This window comes from Nothoprocta perdicaria, unplaced genomic scaffold (genome assembly GCF_003342845.1).
Source record: "Nothoprocta perdicaria isolate Ctin4 unplaced genomic scaffold, notPer1 scaffold_137, whole genome shotgun sequence".
Classification (NCBI taxonomy): domain Eukaryota; kingdom Metazoa; phylum Chordata; class Aves; order Tinamiformes; family Tinamidae; genus Nothoprocta; species Nothoprocta perdicaria.
Genome location: NW_020454505.1, coordinates 1,113,647 through 1,135,061, shown reverse-complemented (window position 1 = coordinate 1,135,061; position 21,415 = coordinate 1,113,647). Strand labels below are relative to the sequence as shown.

Here is a 21,415-nt window from a genome sequence, read left to right as displayed (position 1 = left end):
ATTTGAAATTTTTTTTGGAACATTCACACAACTTTGTTATTCTTTGTTGTTTGCAGAAAGCAAACACAGAAGTTAGAAACAACCAAATCAAAACCATATTCCCAATGAAGTAAATTTTTAAAGAAACATTTTAAATTGTTGCCCTTTTAAGCTGTAACAAATTATAGGCTCCTATCCTTTAACAGGTGTGCTGCCGGCATCCTATACATTTCTGTAGGACCTCTTCCAGTATCTTTTTCTAGGGAAATCTTCCTCAGTACAATGCTCCAATCATGCTGTCAGATGGGGCAGGTCACACACCTAGTTTTGACAGACTATAATATGTTCATTTCCCACAAAGTCATTCTTTCTTTTTTAATAAAATAATAAAATGCGTTTAAAATAGGTAAATCTGTCATTAACATTGAACCTTCCAAAACGCTGTTTTTTTTTAATATTTCCATTACCACGCTTCTTATTATAATTTTAATGATGTATTAATTATCACTGTGGCATGATGAAAGTATTCTTTTTTTCATAAGCTGTAAAAGAATCTTCTGATCGTTTTCAGTGGTTAAACAAGTTAAGGCATTCTGCTGAGACTAGTCAAATTAAATTGCAGGAAATTAGAATTTACTCATGTTCATTTCTCCTGCAGGTTTTAGTAACAATGTTACTATTTATTTTGAAACACAACCAATAAAGTAGCATGTAGCCAAGGTATCAAAAATGCTGTCAGTCACATACTTGACAGAAACATTTGTTTATGCACAGCAGGAGAATTATTCCACACAGAAATGCACATACAGAGTTCAGGCTCTATCAATCATATCGTAAATTAATATTGATTAAAAAAGAGTCCATAGCATCTGCTCACTAAATATCACCTCCCTTACTAAAGTTTAATTTAACTCTGTTCTACCTGCCCACAAAGAAAACTGCTTAATGTACCTTTATGAAAGAACACAAGAAGAGACTATAAGCCATTATTTCTTTGTAGGCTTCTTCATTTCTGCTGTTCTGAGAATGTGTAGGAGGCCTCCTAGCCCTGCTCCCCACATCTACGCCTCCCCCTCTCATTGCATCTCCCCCATTCCCTCCTCCCGTGAAGCAGGATGCTCTGCTGCTCCATGTAGACCTCTTGGAAATACATTGAGCTGGCTGATTTGTACCTCCCCTCTCTGAAACTGGCTGGAGCACCTGGGTCATTCCAATTACCACCTCTCTTCCATTTGAAAACCTTATGGTGCAGGATGCAAATACAAACCAGAGTCTCCACTGTGCAGCCTGGACTACTTTCTACACTGTGTTTATGCAGTCCCTAGCACAATGTATATCTCTTTAGTCTTTAGGTTTGTGATAATAATGATGCAAAGGAAAGAAATTTAAAAAAAAAAAAGGAAAATGAACCATGACATTGCCAAAGTACAATCTATAAAACAATGCAGAGTTCTTTGGTATGACACTTCACACCACTTGGAGACACTTCATCTCAGATGTGATTTAGAAAGCAAGTGAATTTTACCTGTCAGCTCTGTCAGCTACTTTACGAATACAGTGTTTTGCCAGAAACACAGAATCTGAAGCACTTTGCCGATTGTATCCAGAGACATTAGCTGTTAATATTAAGAAACAATTCTTGCTTGCTTTACCTGAGCTGGTAGAGGCAGGAGACTTGCTGCGCCGAGATGGGCCCGGGCTCTTGGTGGTGCTCCTACGGGAAGTTGAAGCTATTTTGGTGTAGGAAGTGGATTTCACTACCCGACATTCTAGAAGACAAAGAAACCGCATATATTAGCAATTAAGAAAGCCAGCAAGATCCTGTAACAGAAAAAGCATTGAAAAGCACAAACATTTAGCCCACGCTTGTTTTCATTCATTTTAAGGAGTTTTATGTGAAAATGTAAAATTTGTATAGATGGCTCCATTAAAAACTAAGTACAGTATGTACCAGTGCACAGCCAAGGAACTGCTGCGGTAACTCTAACTTTTAGATACCATGGTTACTGCAGGTACTTAAAACCAGCATAATTTAGCAGCGCTGAGACTACACATAAAACTTATTTGCTTTTGCAGATTTTAGCCCAAGTAACCCCGTGTTTTGTTGCAAATGCTCCCGTTGCAATGTAAGCATTTTTGCTAGCACAGACAGCTTCTTGTGGAAGAACCAGAGGGCTGCTCTGAGAGATCAAAATGTTAAGACTGAACAGGATGACGCAGGTGTCTGTCACTCAGGAAAGGTCTGAGGAAAGAGAAGCAGGTTTGTTGCTCCTGCTTAATCCTCCGGTGAGCAACAGCCCACATTGTATGGCACACGCAATTCATCACTGGCTGAGGGAAATGGCACTACTTGCTCATAAGAGACATCAGTAAAATCAATGAAGAGGCAAAATTACCCTCCCACTTGGGAACACTGCAAGATGTTCAGGTTAGAGCTTATATACACCCACACAGCTCTGTAGGCAGTCTTGCATTACGCCTGCAAAATGGTTCTTGGCCTGAGGATAAAAGAACTTAGTGTGCATAAAGTTGATGTCTTGCAGTCATAATGGATATTAAATTAATCACCAGATATATTATACAGTCAGGAAGAAAAAAAAAAAAAGAAAAAGATTTAGACTTTTTAGTCAACATGCAATTAGAAGTCTGCACCAATGTTTATACTGTGTTCACCTGTCAAATCAGTGTATTTTGCTTGTTTTAAAATACATCAATAAGCATTTATTTCTATATCAAACTTGTTCCTCATATTCTTCCCCATGAAATAAAATTTTACTTTATGTTCCCCTAAATTGGTTAAGAGAAATAAATAAGACTTCTTTTTTTCAATCTCCCTAGTCAGAAAATGCTCCGTACAAGCCTGCATATTATTTAGTCTTCATCTATCATCAGTGGAGCCTGAAACATAGTTTAGACAGAGTGGAGAACAAAGAAAGAAAATTGAGCATAACTAATTAACTTTAATGTATCCACCAGAGAATGATGTCACAAGGTGTGTTTCTCTTGGCTATCTTCACCGTTTGCCTGGTGGCAAGCTGTTGAAGGAAATGGAAGCGAGAACCGACACGTTACCACAGCACTGCTCAGCACAGCTGAGAGGAGAAAGCACCAGAGAAAAAGCCCTAGTCTTCCCAGACATGGTTTTCTTCCCAAATTGTCCCACCTTCTTAACGTCTAGTAGCAGCTGGTTTCTTTCTGTTGATATTTTATGTGATGACTAATCTCCTTCTTTTTACCCACCAGTGAGTGAAAATGGGTAAAATGCACTTACTCTGTTGTAAGAGGAAATTATAAATTGAAAACAGGAGGAGCCATATGACCACTTTCAATTAGACTCTGCTAGGTAACTAGTGGAGAAATCTTGCCCTGATGTGTTTGCATAAACTGCTGCTCCACAAACTGAGCAAATATCAAAAGCAAAGAGGTGCTTTACTCTTCTTGTAAATATTTAAAATGCTCAAACACTTGAACATCTGTTTGTTTTCATAATTTTTTTTCCTCATAAAATTAATAGGTGATTCCAGTGTGGATCCCTATCCACAATAATCAGTACGGAACATAACTGAACATTATAATAGTCACTTAGACAAAAAGACTAAGAGAAAAATGAATCAATCAAGCAAATATGATCAGATGATATTTGCTTAGTAGCAATGATGAACTTGAAGAAAAAAACACTATATCTGTAATATACTTTACTATATAAGAAGCTTTCCTCTACTTTCAACATATAAGAGCATAATACTTACATCCTTTTGCGTCAAATCTTAACTCTCAGCTCATTACAGTTAATAATACTTATTTAAGCTCTCTGAATACCTTATATGCACACAGAGTTGGAATGAGTTTAGAGATAAGATTCTGCATTAGAAAGTCTATCCTCCCTTACAATGTTGGAAAAGGCCACGTGGAAAGTGGTATGCAAGAAGCATCTAAATGCACGGGTATGTTATTTTAGATGCATAGGCATGTTAATTTTTCTACCGTGCTGATTAAATGCTGTCTAGGAAAATATTCACAACAGCACTTTCATCTCATTCATTCACAGATGTCAAGAAGATCAATAATAAAAAAATTATGCATCATCCCTTTGGGTTTGTCAAACATGAGCAAGGAAGATGTGGGTCACCTAAACTGCAGCAGCTAACTCCATCCTGCCACCACCTTCCTCCTTGGTCTTGCCTCTTCAGCAAGACATACTCCCCCATGGGAGGAGAAATGTATACAAAAATTCCTCTGTTGAGATGTTCATTTGAGAACTGGCCAGTTTCCATAAGTTCACAGGACTGCAGGATAACTCACGTTAGACATCAGGTAGTGTCTAGTCCAACCTCTTGCGCCATGTAGGGTCACCAATGAGGCTGGTTTATGTTGCTTGGGGATTTATCCTGTTGGATATTTGCTCTCCCAAAGGATGGAGACAGAGAAAGGTCCCTGGGAAACTTTTTCCTGTGCCTGACTGCTGTCATGATAATAAAGATCATTCTGAACATTTGTTTCAGTGTAACCATCATGTCTCATACTTCCACCATTCATCACTGTCAAGAGCCTGGCTCCAGCCTCTTGATTACATCCCTGTAGGCATTGGGAGACTGAGAGACCCCCAAAGACATCCCTGCTGCAGGTGGAAAAAAACAGACCCTCCTCTCCACCTCTCCTCACAGCACAAGTGCTCCAGATCCTGCCCCATCCCGATGGTTCTCCACTGAACTCCCTCCAGCTTATTGATGCCTTTCATGAACTGGGGGCTCCAAACAGTGTTCTAGATGTGGTCTAGGAAGTGCTGAGTAAAAGGTACTAATTACTCTCCTTGCTCTACTGTCTCTGATGCTGTTAACTCTGGGGAGATGGCTGTGAGGGTTCTTTGCTGCCAGCACAAATCTTTTTTTTTTCCCTTTAGCTTGAGACGTGTTTTTTTTTTTTATCTCTTTCTCTCTGTACAACCCCTTTTAAGCTCCATTTGGAACTGCTTTGGCACATTTTTCTTTTTTTCCTTTTAGAAGTAAATCTGCAAGCCCTGAAGTTTTAATAAGGTTACAGTTCAGATGAGCTAATTTTCTGTCTGTTCAAGAATCACTGTGAACCCCAAGGCAAGTTTTGTCAAGTGCCACATTTCCAAAGGGTTTACATAAGTTTATTCAAAGATCATATGGGCTAGGACATGGCCTGCAGATAAGCATATGGGCAAAGCTTCAGTGTTGCACCCACCAGCATCAGGAAACTCAGGGCTTTGAACACTGTGACAATACTACATACACAGCCTAAAATGATTACAGTGACAGGCAGAATGATACCATGCTGCTTTTGCAGACAGGTTTCAACATATCTATGCCTATGCACAGTTTATATATGCAATTCTGTTGTCACGTTTACTTTAGAAAACTAGATTTTACTGCAGGCAAAGATCCCACCCAGTAACTGCATAATCACTGCTTGCCGCCTCTAAGACATCACCATAATCTGCTGTTGCTGTAGGAAACCTGTGTGTACACACTGAACAAGTGAGAATGCACCAATAACATCTGTATTTTTTTTCTTTTTTTCTTTTTTTCTTTAAAAAACGTGTTTTCCACATAGAATTTACACGAGTAAGGAAATAAATACATATGCTGTCCTCACCAGACTATATTTGGATAACTATACAATGAGTGTTTGGTAAGTCATGAATTAAACCAGCATATTTTTCCTGATTTTCTTTTGATGCTAAAACTGTATCAGAAATAGTTCCCAACTCCTAACAGAAAAGTTATGCTATCTTTTTTTCACTCATGTGGGCAGACTCAAGCAAGCAGAAACACGAGGTGTTTCTATAGCATGTTCAGCAAGGAAAGAAACATTCCAAAAAGATTAAAAGAAACAAAATGATGATATCCATGGTAACGTGAAGCTAAAGAAGGTCAACTTTTAGGTCTGATCACAAGCTTTACTGGTTTCTAACCTAGAATACCAGATAAATAAGAATAGATTTTCACCCAAAACATCTTGTAATAAGATGTTCTGTTGTATAACAACAGACTGAACTACAAAGAAGGCAGGAGAATCACAGACTACCAGCACTGAGTAACAGTGCAGCACTGCAGTCCCTTTATAGCAGGGAACATCACCAGAGAAGTCTGAAGCATTTAATGGGCATTACCAACAATAAGGTCGTCAAAAAAAAAGGAAATATCCCAAGGCTAGGAGTCTGCATCACTGAGACACCTTTGGGACAAGATACAGAACAGACCGTTCCTGTAACTGCAGAGATGTCAATGACTGGTAGAAACTCATAGAGCTGGTAGGAACACTAGCATACCTGCTTGTGAGCTCTTGATCTTTTCCTGCATGGGATAATTAAGGGATATTAACACATTGTATCACACTGCCTCCCTCCCACCTTCTGCCCTGTGATGTTCTTATTTCCAAAATATTTAATTAGTTATATGTTCATTAGATTTTACAACAGCAAGAAAGCACTAGAGAGTAATCTGCAGTAACTGCGATAGAAAGTGATCAAAATTAATATATTTCTAGAGATAACTGTGAAAAGTTATCTGCTATGACATCAAAAATTGATGGCCAACTACTCATAAGATGAATGTATGAATTTCACAAGTTTTTCCTGAGCTGAAATATCACTCAGTTACATTTTGATTTTTTTTGAAGTCTGCGTGAGGACAGATGTTTATTTTGAGGCATCCCTGCCAATCTGTTTCTCTAGGATGAGAATATTTAACTTGCTTTCAGGAACAGCTGTATCCTACAGATAAGCAAGGAGGGAGGATCAAGGATGTCTACGGTCGTTGGTAAGCCACTTTACTGTAAGCCTTAGGCTCGGGCCTTTCACCACTGCTTAAAGATGTTAGCCTCACCAGCAATGTCCTCAGGCCAAACAGTAGATCATTAAGCCAAATGCAATACTAATTTTAGTTTTAAATGTTAAGAGCAATTTGTTCCATGTTGCTAATTCTTAATGCAGTTAATAAGATTTTATTTTTCAGTTGCACTCATGCCTTCAATTAAAACTAGTAATCTGCTGTTTGCAGAACTAAGTTTCTCTTCAACTCTCTTCAACAAAAGGCAAATGTTATCATCCCCTCTAGTAGGTACTGGCAGTTCTGCAGTTCATACAACTCAACTGATGACCCAGAGGCAGATATGACTTGTAATTATGACACATTCCAAAGGGTGACTAGCATTCAGTTTCCAGAAATAAAAAGGATAAATGGTGTTTCATGGAGGTTTAAGGAATTCCAAATCTTCTGCTGTCATGGTTTTGCCTAGTTTAATTATGTTCTGCATGTCTTTCCATGCCATGTGTTTATGACACTGATGGACAGTGATGTATGTGCAAAATAATACAAAATCTTAAAAGTTTTATGCCAGGTGCTAAGCTATATGCCATAGGAAGTGTGTATTTTAGAAGATACCCAATCTTTCGATTTCATATCTTACCAGCAACCAGCTTTCTGCTCATTGTAAGATTAGGAACACTCTCTATTTAATCTGTGTGCCAAATACCTGTAGTGGAAAATACCTAACCTCCCTCACCCCTTTTTTTTCATTCTGAGAAACATGCTTTGACTGGGATTATGACTCCCTATAAAATATTTAAAAATCCAAATTCTCTTTCATGTGGAAAAAATTATTTTCTGATTTCTAGGCTACGGATTCACTGACATGCCAAAAGCTGTGTACAGTAAAATATGACAAACTAAAGACATCTCTGCCTAATTCTAACTCAATAGAATAGAAAATCCTGGAAACGGTTAGGAATCCAAACAGCTACACCCAACCTAAAAATGTTTTCAGATATATGTACTATATATGCCTTCTATAAATGCCTTCTAATTTACAAAACACAAGGTCTTTGTGAATCTGACTTAAATATCATATATTATCACTAATTCCTCATTCTGCTCTAATCCACAACACCCAAAGTCCTCATCTATTTGCTCAGAATCATCTGACATGAACGTCCACCTTAATTCTTTCCACTATACAAAGATTATGGAACTAAATTTTACTTTTCAACAGAGTAGGAATCTGCAATCATGAAAAACTTTATTCCACAGCAGTGGCAGTAAGTAGTAAAAAGAGATTCCTCATCACCGCAGTGGATTCTCTGACACTGCAGAACATCTTTTATAACTGCATTTGTAGGCAGTCAAAATTGAAGGAAATTAAAGTCTGTTTGCCTAAATGAAATAGAAATATTTTCTACTGAATATATGCAAATGTATTTGCATATCCAAAATACTAATTTCTGTCACCGAAACTGCATTATTATCATTTTGTTTTTAAGAACAGTTCAAGACTGAGTTGAGATAGGAATTTTATTTGTCTTTGACTTAGGCGTACCTCTCACAGGTACCACCATACATCACTATGCATTACAGATATGTGTAAGTATTGGCACAAATTCTATTTCACTTACAGAGATTTTAATTAACTTTGCTTCCTCTGTATGTTTTACGCAAGCTTTACCAAAGCTTTCCTTTCTTTTTTTCGTGTATATTTTCGCCTTCTGTCACAAAAACTCATTTTGAAGGCATGTAATAGCAAGTGTTGTTTATCTCTCAAATGCATCTCCTGAAGCCAGGGGAAACAATCATCATTAAAGCATCTAACTGTATCTAGGCTATTGGGATAGCATTTTTGCTAGCATTGTTTATATATGAAATTGGAGGATGAGAGGCACTACAATTTCATTCACAAATTCTAACTTACCTGTTCAGCAAAATAATGGGTTTCTTGTTCAGCACAAGGAGGTAATATTTGTCATACCGCCTATTACAAAATTATCTTGTTCTTTGAGAACAGACAGTTCTCCTATCCAGTCCATATGGTAAATGTTAACAATATCTTCCTAAGTATCAAGTACCCAGATATTTCTTTTTTTGGGAGGGGGATTCCAGTGTAATAGATGTGAAGATGTTGCAATCCAATAGATTCCTATGTTTTTGATTATACGATTTGCTGTATGAAGAGTGTCACTTGTTTTACACTTTCCATTTCAAGTGACTCCTTTGGAAGTTTACAAACTTAAGTCTCTATCACAATTAGACAAGTCAAAGGCCTTCATATGCAGAACACTGACTTTATACGGAAAGTGAACAGAAGTATTACTGAGAAACACCTATTCCAGATAGTCAACTTAAAAACACATTCTAAACAAGACTCCTAAACTGAGAACTTTTATTCTAGCTTTATTTGTGATGAAGAAAGGAAAATTTTATTTAAGCCGAATGTCCTATTTATCTCTGCTTTTGAAGCTTTTTTCTTGAGTAAATTTGCATATTTATAATGCACTTATCAGTCTAACAACCTTGTTATGCAGTATAAAGTTTTAAAAAATCAATCTTTATTGCAAGAAACAAAACCCACTACATTGGGATAAAGATTACTGCCACAAAGGTTAAGCACAAATCAAATTCTCATGACACTTAGACAGCTAATTTGTTAGATTATCTAGGAGTCTTACATAAAGAGAAGAGTAACAAATAAAAAGTAATTATTAAAAAAGGATGAATCTGAGAAGCCCTGCCTGTGCTTAATTTTTTTTTTTGTTTCAGTCATCATTAAAAAGATTACCTGCAATCATGCCGACAACTCTAGCAACAGGGGAGTAAAATGTATTAAGAATAGAACATGCCAGAGAATCCTTAGATAACATTTTCCAATTGACTAAACCTGAAGAATAGGCAAAATAGGCAAAATTAGGCAAATATTTGAGACAATCTTTGATCTACTAGACTTCTTTTTCCCCAAAACTGAAGAAAAGATAAAGTTCTGAGAGATTTAGAAAAGGCAAAGCAAGTATTTGTGTTTAGAAATGGGATAAACATTGGCCGTAGCAACTTGAATTTCCCAAAAATACAAAATTATAATACGAGAAATTATTTGAAGCTCAGAAGATAGTAAAAGGTAAGCAGACTAAATAGTTTGGTCAAGAACAAATTGCATCAAACAAGCCTTCCTACAACAGGATAACAGGGGAAGCAGTGAGCTATGATAAAAGTATATTATAGTCAACATTTTGAAACAGCAATGAAGGGAAATATCATCTGTAAGACCAACCCAGTGCTTTACTGTCAAACTAGGGGGGCATGATTTGAGTGTTCAACAGGGTTTTGTTTCTGAGTCTGGCTTTGTTCAATATTTTCATTAATAAGCTCAGTATGCATTTTAAATCTGGAGATGATAGCATCATAGGTAAAACTGTAAGCAGTTCAGAAGAACATAAATGGTATTTAGAAGAATACTGAAAACATGGAGGTCATACAATAAAAGTAAGATACAACTCAACAAGTCCAAAATACTACATTCAGGCAAGAACAAGCAATAGAAACAAGCAAAGTAGGAGCCCAATTTCCCTATATCAATCAGATCTGTAAATGATAAACAACATTTCTTTGAAGAGGGACACACAGGTGGCAAGAGGTCACAAGCTGAATATGACACAAACTACTGCAAGAAAAGCAATCACCATCCTGCAGGGATGAAGAGGAACACTGCATGGAGGACACCTGATAGAAATATACTCTCCTTAGAACTCCTCCTTATTTATGGTCAAAGCTTTCATTTTGAGTGGGCTTGAGAGAACAAGAAGAAAAAACAGAAATCTGGCGAACATAAGCAATGAAAGGTAATTAAAATAGTCTTTAGTCCAGAAAAGAGGTGATGAGATGGTGTAATGTTTTGAATATGTAATGACTGCCAAAAAGAATCATAGAATCCTTATGGTTGGAAGGGACCTCTAGAGGTCATCTAGTCCAAACCCCTTGCACATGCAGGGAGGGGAAAAGGAGCAAGGAAAAAGATTTACCACTCGTTATTTCTATTGCAAATAAGACAAGGAAGAACGATTTTTATTTTATAAAAGTTAAACTAAATCAGATAAATGAGTGTTTTTAACTGCAAAAATAGGTAGATTCTGGAACAGATCACCTACAGAACTCGTGAAATTTCCATAACTAGAACTTCATGCAGACAGATTAGCCAGAAATCTATAAAGTCACTTTAGTAATAACAAGTCTTCCCTTGGGACCTCTCAGATCCCTTCTATGATTTTTTGTGATTAAGTTGTCTTAGTATGACTCATAAGCTGCTCAAAATTTTTTTTACTTATCAGCACTTGTATCTGGATTCCTCTGAAAGGTATGTAAAAGAAAGAGAGACACTTCAAAGTAAACCTATCTGTAAGTCCACGAACATTATAGTGTGGGTAAAGTGCTTCCTTAATGGAAGAATTAAAATAATTATCATTGAGATATAAATCTTGTATTTGCCTTCCAAATTCAGACTGATGAGCTTCAGGAACTTCTTTCAGCAGGCACTAGCATAAATGAAATACAAATCCAATCAAAAAAAAAAAAATACTTTTTCCTTCACAGACAACCCAGAATCCAGTTGGATATTACTTATACATCAATAAGATGCATGAATTTTCTTCCAAAACAACTATATGCTGAAACTTTATTTTGAAAAAAAAAAAAAAAAAGGAATTTCTTACTGATGGTCATGGATTACAGTTTCTCATATTCATAGATTTCATTCTTTTTTAGAATTAGTTTGAATGATCTAAACTGATTTTTTGACAGGACAGTGAAAGCTGTAATTGTTTCAAGAGGGATTGCCCTATCTACACTTCTCACTGATCAATCTGTTTTTCTGCTACCCAGAGATATTGTTTTTTTCTTAAACCTTTATACAGTCACGTCCAAATGAAAAAGTCCATCACCTTCTGAAATGTACTAAATGTACTAAAATGTGCTAAAAACATCTGCAGCAGAAATCACTTCTGAGGAAGCAGCTGAGGTCTAGATGGTAATAAACACAGAGGCATTAAACAGAGCCAGGAATAATCCTATCTATGTAACCTGCTACCTGTATAGGTAGCAGATTTATAAACATTCACTTATGTTATAGCTGAGAAGCAATGCACTCTTACCTTTTTTACAGGTATTATTTATGGTAAAATCTAATATTATTTCAGTGGATCATTGTAAGATGATATCACTACTGCATTGCACCCACCTCAATGACATTAGACAATGTCAACTTGACTTGACCAGCTTCCATTAAGTGAAAGTCATTAAAATGATTGACAAAATATAGATGAACTACACACACACACATATATATATATATATAGAATTACATGAGCATTGTAATTACTGTTATGCAAAGTGATGTCCAAGAGCCATCGCTAGTCCTGCATTTCTTCCATTAACTTTTGAAAAATTTAAACTTCGAACTATATCCATTTCTAGATTTTTTAACAGCAATGGAATTCTACCCTGCAATTGAAGAGGACTGTCATAATAATTGACAAAATATTGGACTGCTTTAAAGTCACATAGAAACTATGAAAGATGGAAAATAACTAATTTGACAAGTTCTGCCATTTTATTCTTTGTGAATCACCCACAGTTTTTCCAGATATGTTCTTTATATAAAAGTCATATTTCTGTAAAACATGCGCTTAGAAGTTTGGGATTATTCAATACTTAAAAGCAAGTGCATTCTCAGTCTTGGAATGGATTTAAGACTTGGAAGCTGTTTCTGAAGAGATAAGAAACACCCAGCAGTAAAGACCTGATGCAAACCCACTGTTTAATAATATATTTTCTATAAATATTCTCAAAGAGACACTAAATTTTCTGTCAAAAATATTCTGATTTTTTTTAATCAAAATATGTTCAAAAAACAAACACCAAGGCTTCCAAACACAGCAGAAACCAAAATAAAACAAATTAACCATCAACTCCATTTACAGGAAATATTCCTGTTTCCCCTAGATATCCTAAAAAAAAAGGACTTCTTACAAACTAACTCAAGCCATTCACAGCAATGTTGTTCAAAGTTACAAAACATTTAATTGGATGATGATACAAGTGCTAAAATTGAGTGTCCAAAATTTCAGGTTTCCATTCTGCGCCTGTCTTTAATCCACACAGATTTTGAAGAGCTGATCAACATCACTGATCTGGTTCTTAATCAAAATATAGAAAAAAAATGTAGAAAAATAAAAGGCAAAGTAAAAAAAAAAAAAAAGTAGAAAAACAAGAGGCAAAATATCCTTGTGGTAACTTTCCAATTCGCTTCTAGCTTTCTGTAGTTTTGTTCATGTCAGTCCCAGCTTCCCATATGTCTGTTCCTCCCCCAGAAAAGCCTCTGCACTTTCTCCGACACCATCTCCTACAAATAGAAAACTCTCCCCGAGGCGACCTGCAAGAGGCAGTGTGCTCGCCTCATGATGGGGGTGATGTGACACCAAGCAAAACAAACAGATGGGCGAGAGATGTGCAGCGTGGCCAGGCCTAAACTGGGAAGGATCACTGACAGAAACGTTGCTGGGCTCCCAGCTGCTGGGCCACTGGCCGGGCTCATGTGGTTCTGCTTAGGTGCCACAAGCTGGGCTTGCTTTGCTCGCTCTGAGTTTACATGTGCCTGCGTGCAAACCTGTGGAGACAAAAGGTAATCCCGGATGCCAGAACTTTGTTGTGTTGAGCAGGCATGTTTTCTTACACTGCAAGAATGCTATGAACAAATGGGAGTTTTTTAATGAGGCTTATCTACCTTGCAACTGCAGTTTAGAGACCTGGGGATATCATTTCCTCAGATTAACTCCAGCAGGATGTAGCCTCCTAGCCAAACACACACACAAAAAAGGAAGCTCAGAAAGGTAAGTCAGTTTATATGAAACTTCTCCGCTGCTGAAACAGAGTGCTTGATACTTGAGCCTCCAAATCTCCCAGGAATTCTGTGGTGGTACTGGAGACTCTCTATGCAATCTCTTCTTTAACACCTACCAAGCTATCTGGTAGGTGTTATCTGCTATCTACATGACAGAAGGTGCAGCTCAATAATATAGAAGCAGGCCACCAGAGATATTTCTCTATGGAAAACATCTCTAAGGAAAAGTCACTCTAGCAGTAAAAAAAAAAAAAATATTAAAATAGCAAATAAATAGATAAGATGGCACAAGCATAAAGAAGAACATGGTAAACTGAACTGTCAAGTATATGATTGTGCAATCTCAACCCACCATCAAGTGGATTGCAAGTACAAAGCAGTGTTTCTGCAGCAGTCACGGTCAAAAGATCCTGGCAAGGAGTATTGGGCAGATTGAGCTGCTCCTCGGTGACCAGCTGGAGCAGCTGAAGAAAAGCAGCAGCATTTTAGCTCCTTGAACTGTTTCAAATAAGCGTCATGCCTTAAAGAAACCAGTCTGCTATATAAATTGCCTCTCCCTCAAATCGCTGCTTCTGCTAACAGTTTCATTTGATAAGCCCAAATGATAACTTTTCCATGATTTAAAAGCTGGCCCTCCATTTTATGGCTCGGCAGGACTGAAGTGAACAGTCTCACTGGTCCGAGGAACACAGAGCAAACATCCCTAGAGGCTCAGCTCAAGGACACTTTTCAAAAACTGCATGAGCACTGAATTCATACCCTGTTTCCAGCAGAGTGAGACTTGGAGAAACTGAAATATCTGAATTAACATCTGGTCTGCTTTGAAACAGATGAATGCAAACAAAGATTCTCATTTTGTTCATTATTTCTTTCATTGCTACACCAAATTTTATATTTTATAGGCTACCTGTAACACCGAAAGCAGAGATTTAAGTTTATTTAAACAGAGATACTCAAGAGCTATTCACAAAAAGCCTAACTCTTCATTTTAACAGGCTTACAAATTACATACCACTACCAAACAAGGTAATTCACTAGAATTATGTAGCTGTTATTTGCAGAAATGGTCCACTTTCAGTTAGTATTCAAGTGTCAGGAGACATAAAAGGAATGGATTGATGAAGCAGGAGGGTATAATGATCCATATATATTTTATGGAGACATAAGGGGTTTTTTTTGTTTTGTTTTGTTTTTTTGTTTTTTTTTTGCTATTGATGCAAGGACAATGGAAAAATTTAGACAAACGTTCCACAAACGAATCATACTTCTAGGTGGAAGACATCATCAGTCACAGTTCCTATTCACAGGCAACTCATCAATGATTTAACATGACAGAGGGGGTTGCAGCTTCATTATCTTCTGATATTTTATTTATTAATTTTTAATTACTGCATATCATAACAACTCAAAACCTGACTGCATTGCAGAAGAAGGGATGGAGTGAAGCTGTTATACAGGCTACACTAACACATCTGCTTCACAGACCTGGAGGGATTCACTGAGCCACAATATATAATAAAAATGAAAAAAAAAAAAACACTTATATTCTACAAATGACTTACAAATTCTCCACATTAAAACTGGGTGAAATAAACAACGCTGTCTTAAACTTCATGTTGTGGACAGGAAGAATTCTATTTATCTCCATTATATGCTAGAAACATTTGGGCCAAAATCCCCAGTATAGGTGAACCATGAGGAGGAAAAAAAATAATGGCAGGGAAAAAAGTAACATGACAAATTAGCAGAACCAAAGCTCTCCCCCAGTGGGAGGGAGAGGTGAGGGCCAAAGGATAGATTAATCTTGCTATATCATATGGTCTTGATCTTAAAAATTTCCCTGCATGTTTAGCAGAAATCACACATACAACAGGGGGACCTTGAAACGATCGGGAGTCAGAGCAGATTAAGACAAAATGGGGCCAGATCCAAAAACCCGTCAACCTCCCACCCTTTCCTGCAGACTCCCATGTGGGCCGGCGAATGTTTCGTGGCTCCAAAGCGCTCGTCTGCGCTCAGCTTGTTCCTCACCCTCCCTGCATCCCTCCTTCCACTTCGTTTTTCACAGAGGTACCAGCTGCAGCTGTGGGCACAGGGCTCCGGATCCCCACTCACCTTGTGGCCCGGAATCAACACGCAGAACCCACCTGATTTGATTGTAAGAAAAAGGGGGTTTTCACCCAATGCTGAAAATTCAACATGCTTAAAGACTCGGGTTAAAAATATATATATTAGGCTCGTTCAAAAGAGTAAGTTTTCAGAAAGGCTGAAGCAGATGATGAGGTTATTGTAGCTTGCAGAGTGACTGCCAGCTGAGTCACAGCAACTACCTGCGCACATCCCCAGGAAAAAGGGAGCTCGTGGAACAAGGCTTAGCTGAGCCTGCAATAACAGAAGATTAAATGATCTGCACATGGGCAAGTGCTCCAGCTCAGCTGATGTGCGATTGCTTTTCGAGCTGCTGAAATTGCTGGTGTATGTGAACTTAAAGGCTACTATTACATTCACCTATTTATTTAGAAAAACACATGACCCCAAGAGATGCTGAAGGTCCCTGGAAAAGTCAATATGGTGTTGGAACTACTGAGCTGAAAATGTATTTGCATGAGAAACTGTTTCTGGACTAATTTGCCTTCCATACAGCTAGGCAAAAAAAGCAGACATCCGTGCACATAAATCTAGGAGCAGTGTTTTCACTCTCTTTTAAGATAAAAGATAATTTGTTCCGTGATTTATCTTACTGACTTCCTGTATTGAATTAGGCAGCTGAAACAATCTCCATCATCCTGTAAATTATTATTAATATGATAGCACAGTACAGATAGGCCAATTGATGCATTTAATCTGAATTATTTGCGGGTGGATATAACACAATCATTTTAGAAGCAAGCTTTATACAACTACCTATGACAAACCATTGTAAACAGTAATTCTGCTCTATGAAATAACAAGATCCTTCTATAAAAAAAAAAGAAATTCGTATTATAAAATGTGCAAAGTGTTCCAAATGCAAACACTAACCTAATTCCCAATTTTACATTGGTACAATTATTTTATTATGTAACTTGAGAGAAACCTTGCATAATCAGACACTGCGCTTCCTTCACTATGAAGAGAGATTCAACTGTCGCTTTTGTAGATATTGCTATATGTGTCTTCTTTTTTTTTATTAATTTTTGCTAATTACTTAATTAAATGACATAAATTTGTTTGCCTTTTCAATATTACCTTATAAATGTCTGCCAATCAAGTTGTTACACACTGAATGGGACAGGGATGTTCTTCCTTTCCCCTATCCTCCTCATTTATTTATTTACTTATTTACATATAAAATAATTATTTATAAAATATTTTATTTATATATTTTTATACAATATAAAATAAATATATTTTATGAAAATAAATATTTTATTTATATATCAAATAATGTGTATATATATATATATATTTCAACCATGACCTCTTGCTGCTTTCCATCTAATATTTAGTTGTGTTCGAATAAAATCCTTTGCACTGTGCCTAATGCAATGCATATGTTTATGGAACACAGTATGTGTATATTCCTTTTTCAAAAGACAGAACAACCGAACAGCCATTTATTACAGTTTTACTGTTTCTGATTCTCACTTCCTCTTCCCCTCTGTCTCTGATCCTTCACAGAATCTGAAGGGAACATCTGGGTGCGCTGGATTAAATAACGGATCTTTTGTTTGAAGAATTTTTCCGGGAGACATTAAACTTCTCTCAAGACAGAAGAGGTGAGTGCACAGGAGGCAGGATGGGAGAAAGGCAAAAGGTGGGATAGCAATTTAACTCACCCCACAGAATGGTGAAGCTCTACCATGAAATCCAAGTCTTTATGAAGTTTAGTAGTGGGTAACTGGCAGGGAAGCAAGATGCTCCACTGGGCTGGTGGGACAAGGGCAGAAGCACAAACCTACCTAAGCAGGGAGGTTTGAACCAAGAACTTCCCTTTCCCTGGGAGAATTTCTGCTGGTCTTTTGTGGATGGACTTGAGCCCAAATGGGACTATAAAGAATCTGCTCTGATATGCTATTTTTCTCTATTTCTTCAGAGCTTTCCACATGTTAATGTATTTCAAGAGGGTGTATGCTAATTTTTTTGCTCATCTCAGACAGAAAAATGGGATTAATAAGCTGTACATTGCTTTCCCAGTTGAGCTCAGCTCAGTGAGGTAGGTTTTTAGATCGATAGACTATAAATTCCCCTTTGATTTAATACACTATATTGCTTTTTATTATGTCAAGTGAACAATTGATTTTATTTTAATTTAAAAGTTAGCTTAATAATACAGAAACTTCTGCAGAATTTGCCTTAAATGTTAGTATCCTTTACAATGTGCAGAGATCTATTCCTCAAAGTTAACTGCAGATCTTCTCTGTCTGGACACAACTGTATCCAACAAAAGATTTCTACGGACACAGCTATCTAAATCTTTTATGGCTCCCCTAGCAATTTGAAATGGAAAATGAATCTCTACACAAACAACAGAATTCTAGTAGAGCAGTGTGCTGCCGATATCCAGAAGATTAATTTTGTATCATCTCAAATACAAGCTATTTTTTCTTTAGGTATGTAGGGAGTGGGAAAATATGCAGTGCTTTAACTGTATTGGTTCTATAGATGTGGAGAACACCTACACAAAATAAAAGCCTTATGCTCTACTTAACTTCATTGGCTTTATTCTACAATCTACTAAGTAACGCAGGAGACAAGGCACAGTCTCAACTCTTTTCCCCTTGGCTCTCTCAGCTTACACGTGAAGAATACGGATCAATTCGTCTAAGCCGTTACTCTGTACAGGACCTAGATTCATATTAGGAGCCTCACTTCAAAAGCTATCAGCTGCATGACCTGAAGCAAGAATAACTGTGTACACACAGTAATGAGAAGCCCTAGCAAAGCCTGACCTTCCTTACACTAGCCAATTTTTCTCTAAGGCAAAGCTTAGGTCAAAAGCTTAGCAATTCGGCAGCTTCATTAAAGAAACCCAGAGAAATCAAAATGGAGTTGTGCATTTCAGACTCCAGAAAGCAAAGGGAGGAGGTTGCAGCAAAAGATCCTTTTGGCATATGCATCAGTAAAGAAAATTATTCTCAAAGTATGGTATAAAAACAAGCCAAGAAGCAATCCAGTGCTATCCTTTTTTTTCCACATCATTTTTATAAATCTGTTCCTATTTCTTTCACACATTTCTTTGAAATTTCCCTAACCTTCTGCCTGTACATAATTTTGACTACCTAAAAGAAAATAGCTGAATTTATCTGGCACATAGTTAACCTTGCTTTAATATAAAATCTTTCATGTTCATTTTTATGATTTATGCAATTAAATGACCCCAATACATTTTAATCTTTGCATACATAGTTTAGAGGATTAATTATCTTAAAACAGAAAGCTACAGAACACAGACTTGTTGCAAAGTTTATTTCATTCCCCAAATATTTTTAGTTCATGTATTTTTAAATAGCAGATGTTTAATGAAGCAAACTTCAGTGTTCATTCTCAGCTTCATTACTTGATTTCAACTGAGTTACAAACAAGCGATGAGACCATGACAAGTACCTATTGGCTAAAGATCTTCCTTAATTGTCTTTGGCTGTATAGGAAGCTTCTAACGAGAGTTTCTATTTCTCCCATATTTCCTTAGATGAATCATTACGAATATTTCTGCAGTGAGACTTTAGTTTTACTTTTTGTTTTCTGGTTAGGGATATCTCATTGTTTCTTTATTTACTCTGAGCAGGATATGAAAAAGGAATTTTGGAAATATATTTTATATTAGTGAATGTCTAAATACCTGCCCTCTCATGTTCTAAATTTGTAACCAAGTTTCTGTTTGACAGCGGTGTCATCAGCATACATTGGATATACTGGGGATCACTACGTGTCCATAAGAGTACAACTGTTCAAACACATAAGTTAACAAAGACACAATTCAGCTCAAGAGTCATGACAAGAAAAGAAAGAGAAAAAGGTAAAAAGAAAAAAACTCGGAAAGACTGTTTGAGTGCTACAGGATTTCCCTCATTAATATAAATATATTCTCTCTTCATAATTCCAGTTTCACAATTGCTGTAAAAAAATTCCACCAGCAAGAAGAAAGTGGCACCAAATTTCCATGGAATAATTTTGGTCCAAAAGTCAGCAATTTCTTTAAATGAAATAAACAATATTCTCAGGAAATTTCCGAGTCACAGTATCTTTGACTCTAGAACAATATTCAAGAGGATCCTTAACTCCAGTGCTCGGCTAGAAACAAGAATATTGCCTACGAGCATCATATCACAGCTTGAGGCTTGTTCTATCACCTCTCCCCATGTTGCCTGAGAATAGGAGATTCTGTTTGTTTTTGTTTTTCATGATACATTGAAACAGTGATGGAGTAGGAAGAGAAATGGGGAGAAAGATGCATGAGTTATCAGTAAAGAGGTTAGAGAATAATTCATATGTATTTGAACATAATAAACAAGAAGAAGGAGGCAGTAAATTCATCCAGGAATGGATAACAGTGAACCTTTGGAAAATTGTCATTTGACGGGCTGGAAATAAGGCAAACAGCACTGGCCTGCAGCTGGGGAATGGAGAAAGCCATTGCAGCTAAGAGGATCCAAGAGCATTTGAGGGGAAGCACAACAAGGTCAACTGTAAGAAAGCTGGGCTTCTGGCAAAGGAGCCCGCCACGGTGTGAGAGAGATCCGTCCTTTATATGTCTGGATACAAGTTAAGAAAATTGCAAGAATAACATTTGCAACTAATTTTAGTGTTATTTTGAATCTGCTAGTTTGCCACGGGAGTTCTCTAAAATTTACTATAAACAGTGCTGTTGTGTTAGAAAACAAGTCTCTTTTCATCAGGGAACACTCTTATCCTTTCCTTTCCATACGATGTTACAGCAAACATGCTGGCACTATGAGGAGAAGCGGTACTAAAGACAACATGTAAACAGAGGTCCAGATATAACTTATTTTCTGAGTTCAAATATATCTATTGACTTAAAAAGATGTCAAGGTTGTTTTCTATTTCTTGCCTCAGATTTGATAACATGATTGGAGTTGTTCTAACTTCCTATTTCTACAACCTTTAAAGACTTCTGACATCAGTGTAGCTTGCTTTTAAAAAGAACTTTTCTTGAACAGTTAAAACAGCAAACTACCCAAAACATATTTGCTTACTCTCCATAAATGAATTCATAAAATACAAAATGCTTATTACAAGAGGTGTTTATTCACTTTTACCTAAAGCCAGCCCATGATTGTATGTGAAGTAACACATTGAAAAGTCTTGAAAAACCTTAACAAATAACGAAAAACCTTAACAGGAATTATTGGCCTAAGAAATATTCACCGATTTCTATTGCAATTTTTGATTGGTTTTGTGGTCATAACTTATATTTTCAGACATCACTGAATAGCTGACTTTTGTGAAGATTTAGACTCTTAGGCTAACAACTGCAAGAAAAATCCTAGATGGCACCTTGCTTTCTGTATGCTCTGCTTAATAGATATCTCAACATGTAGTGTTTTATTTGCGGCTGTAATTAGCAGGACGATTTAAGATATACTTTAAAAAGAGAACAATAATTTCAACATTTTCTATTTATTTGAAGTGCATGTCAGGAAATGCACTAATACAAAATTATTGTATGGAAATGCACTATTCTGTTCTGTGACTCATATTTACAGCATTGCCACATTTAAAAGATAAGAGGTTTGGTGCCAGGATCTTTCGTTTT

At 36.8% G+C, this 21,415-nt stretch overlaps 1 protein-coding gene across 5 annotated transcripts in view; it reads right to left on the bottom strand.

Moving 5' to 3' along the window:
- The window catches only part of DCLK1 (doublecortin like kinase 1), a 228,561-nt gene that overhangs the window by 67,776 nt on the left and 139,370 nt on the right, over positions 1-21,415 (bottom strand). For all 5 annotated transcript variants that reach the window (XM_026033900.1, XM_026033899.1, XM_026033902.1 and 2 more), the window contains exon 4: positions 1,632-1,748. In XM_026033900.1, the coding sequence (XP_025889685.1) occupies positions 1,632-1,748 (117 nt within the window). The remainder of the gene's footprint in view (positions 1-1,631; positions 1,749-21,415) is intronic.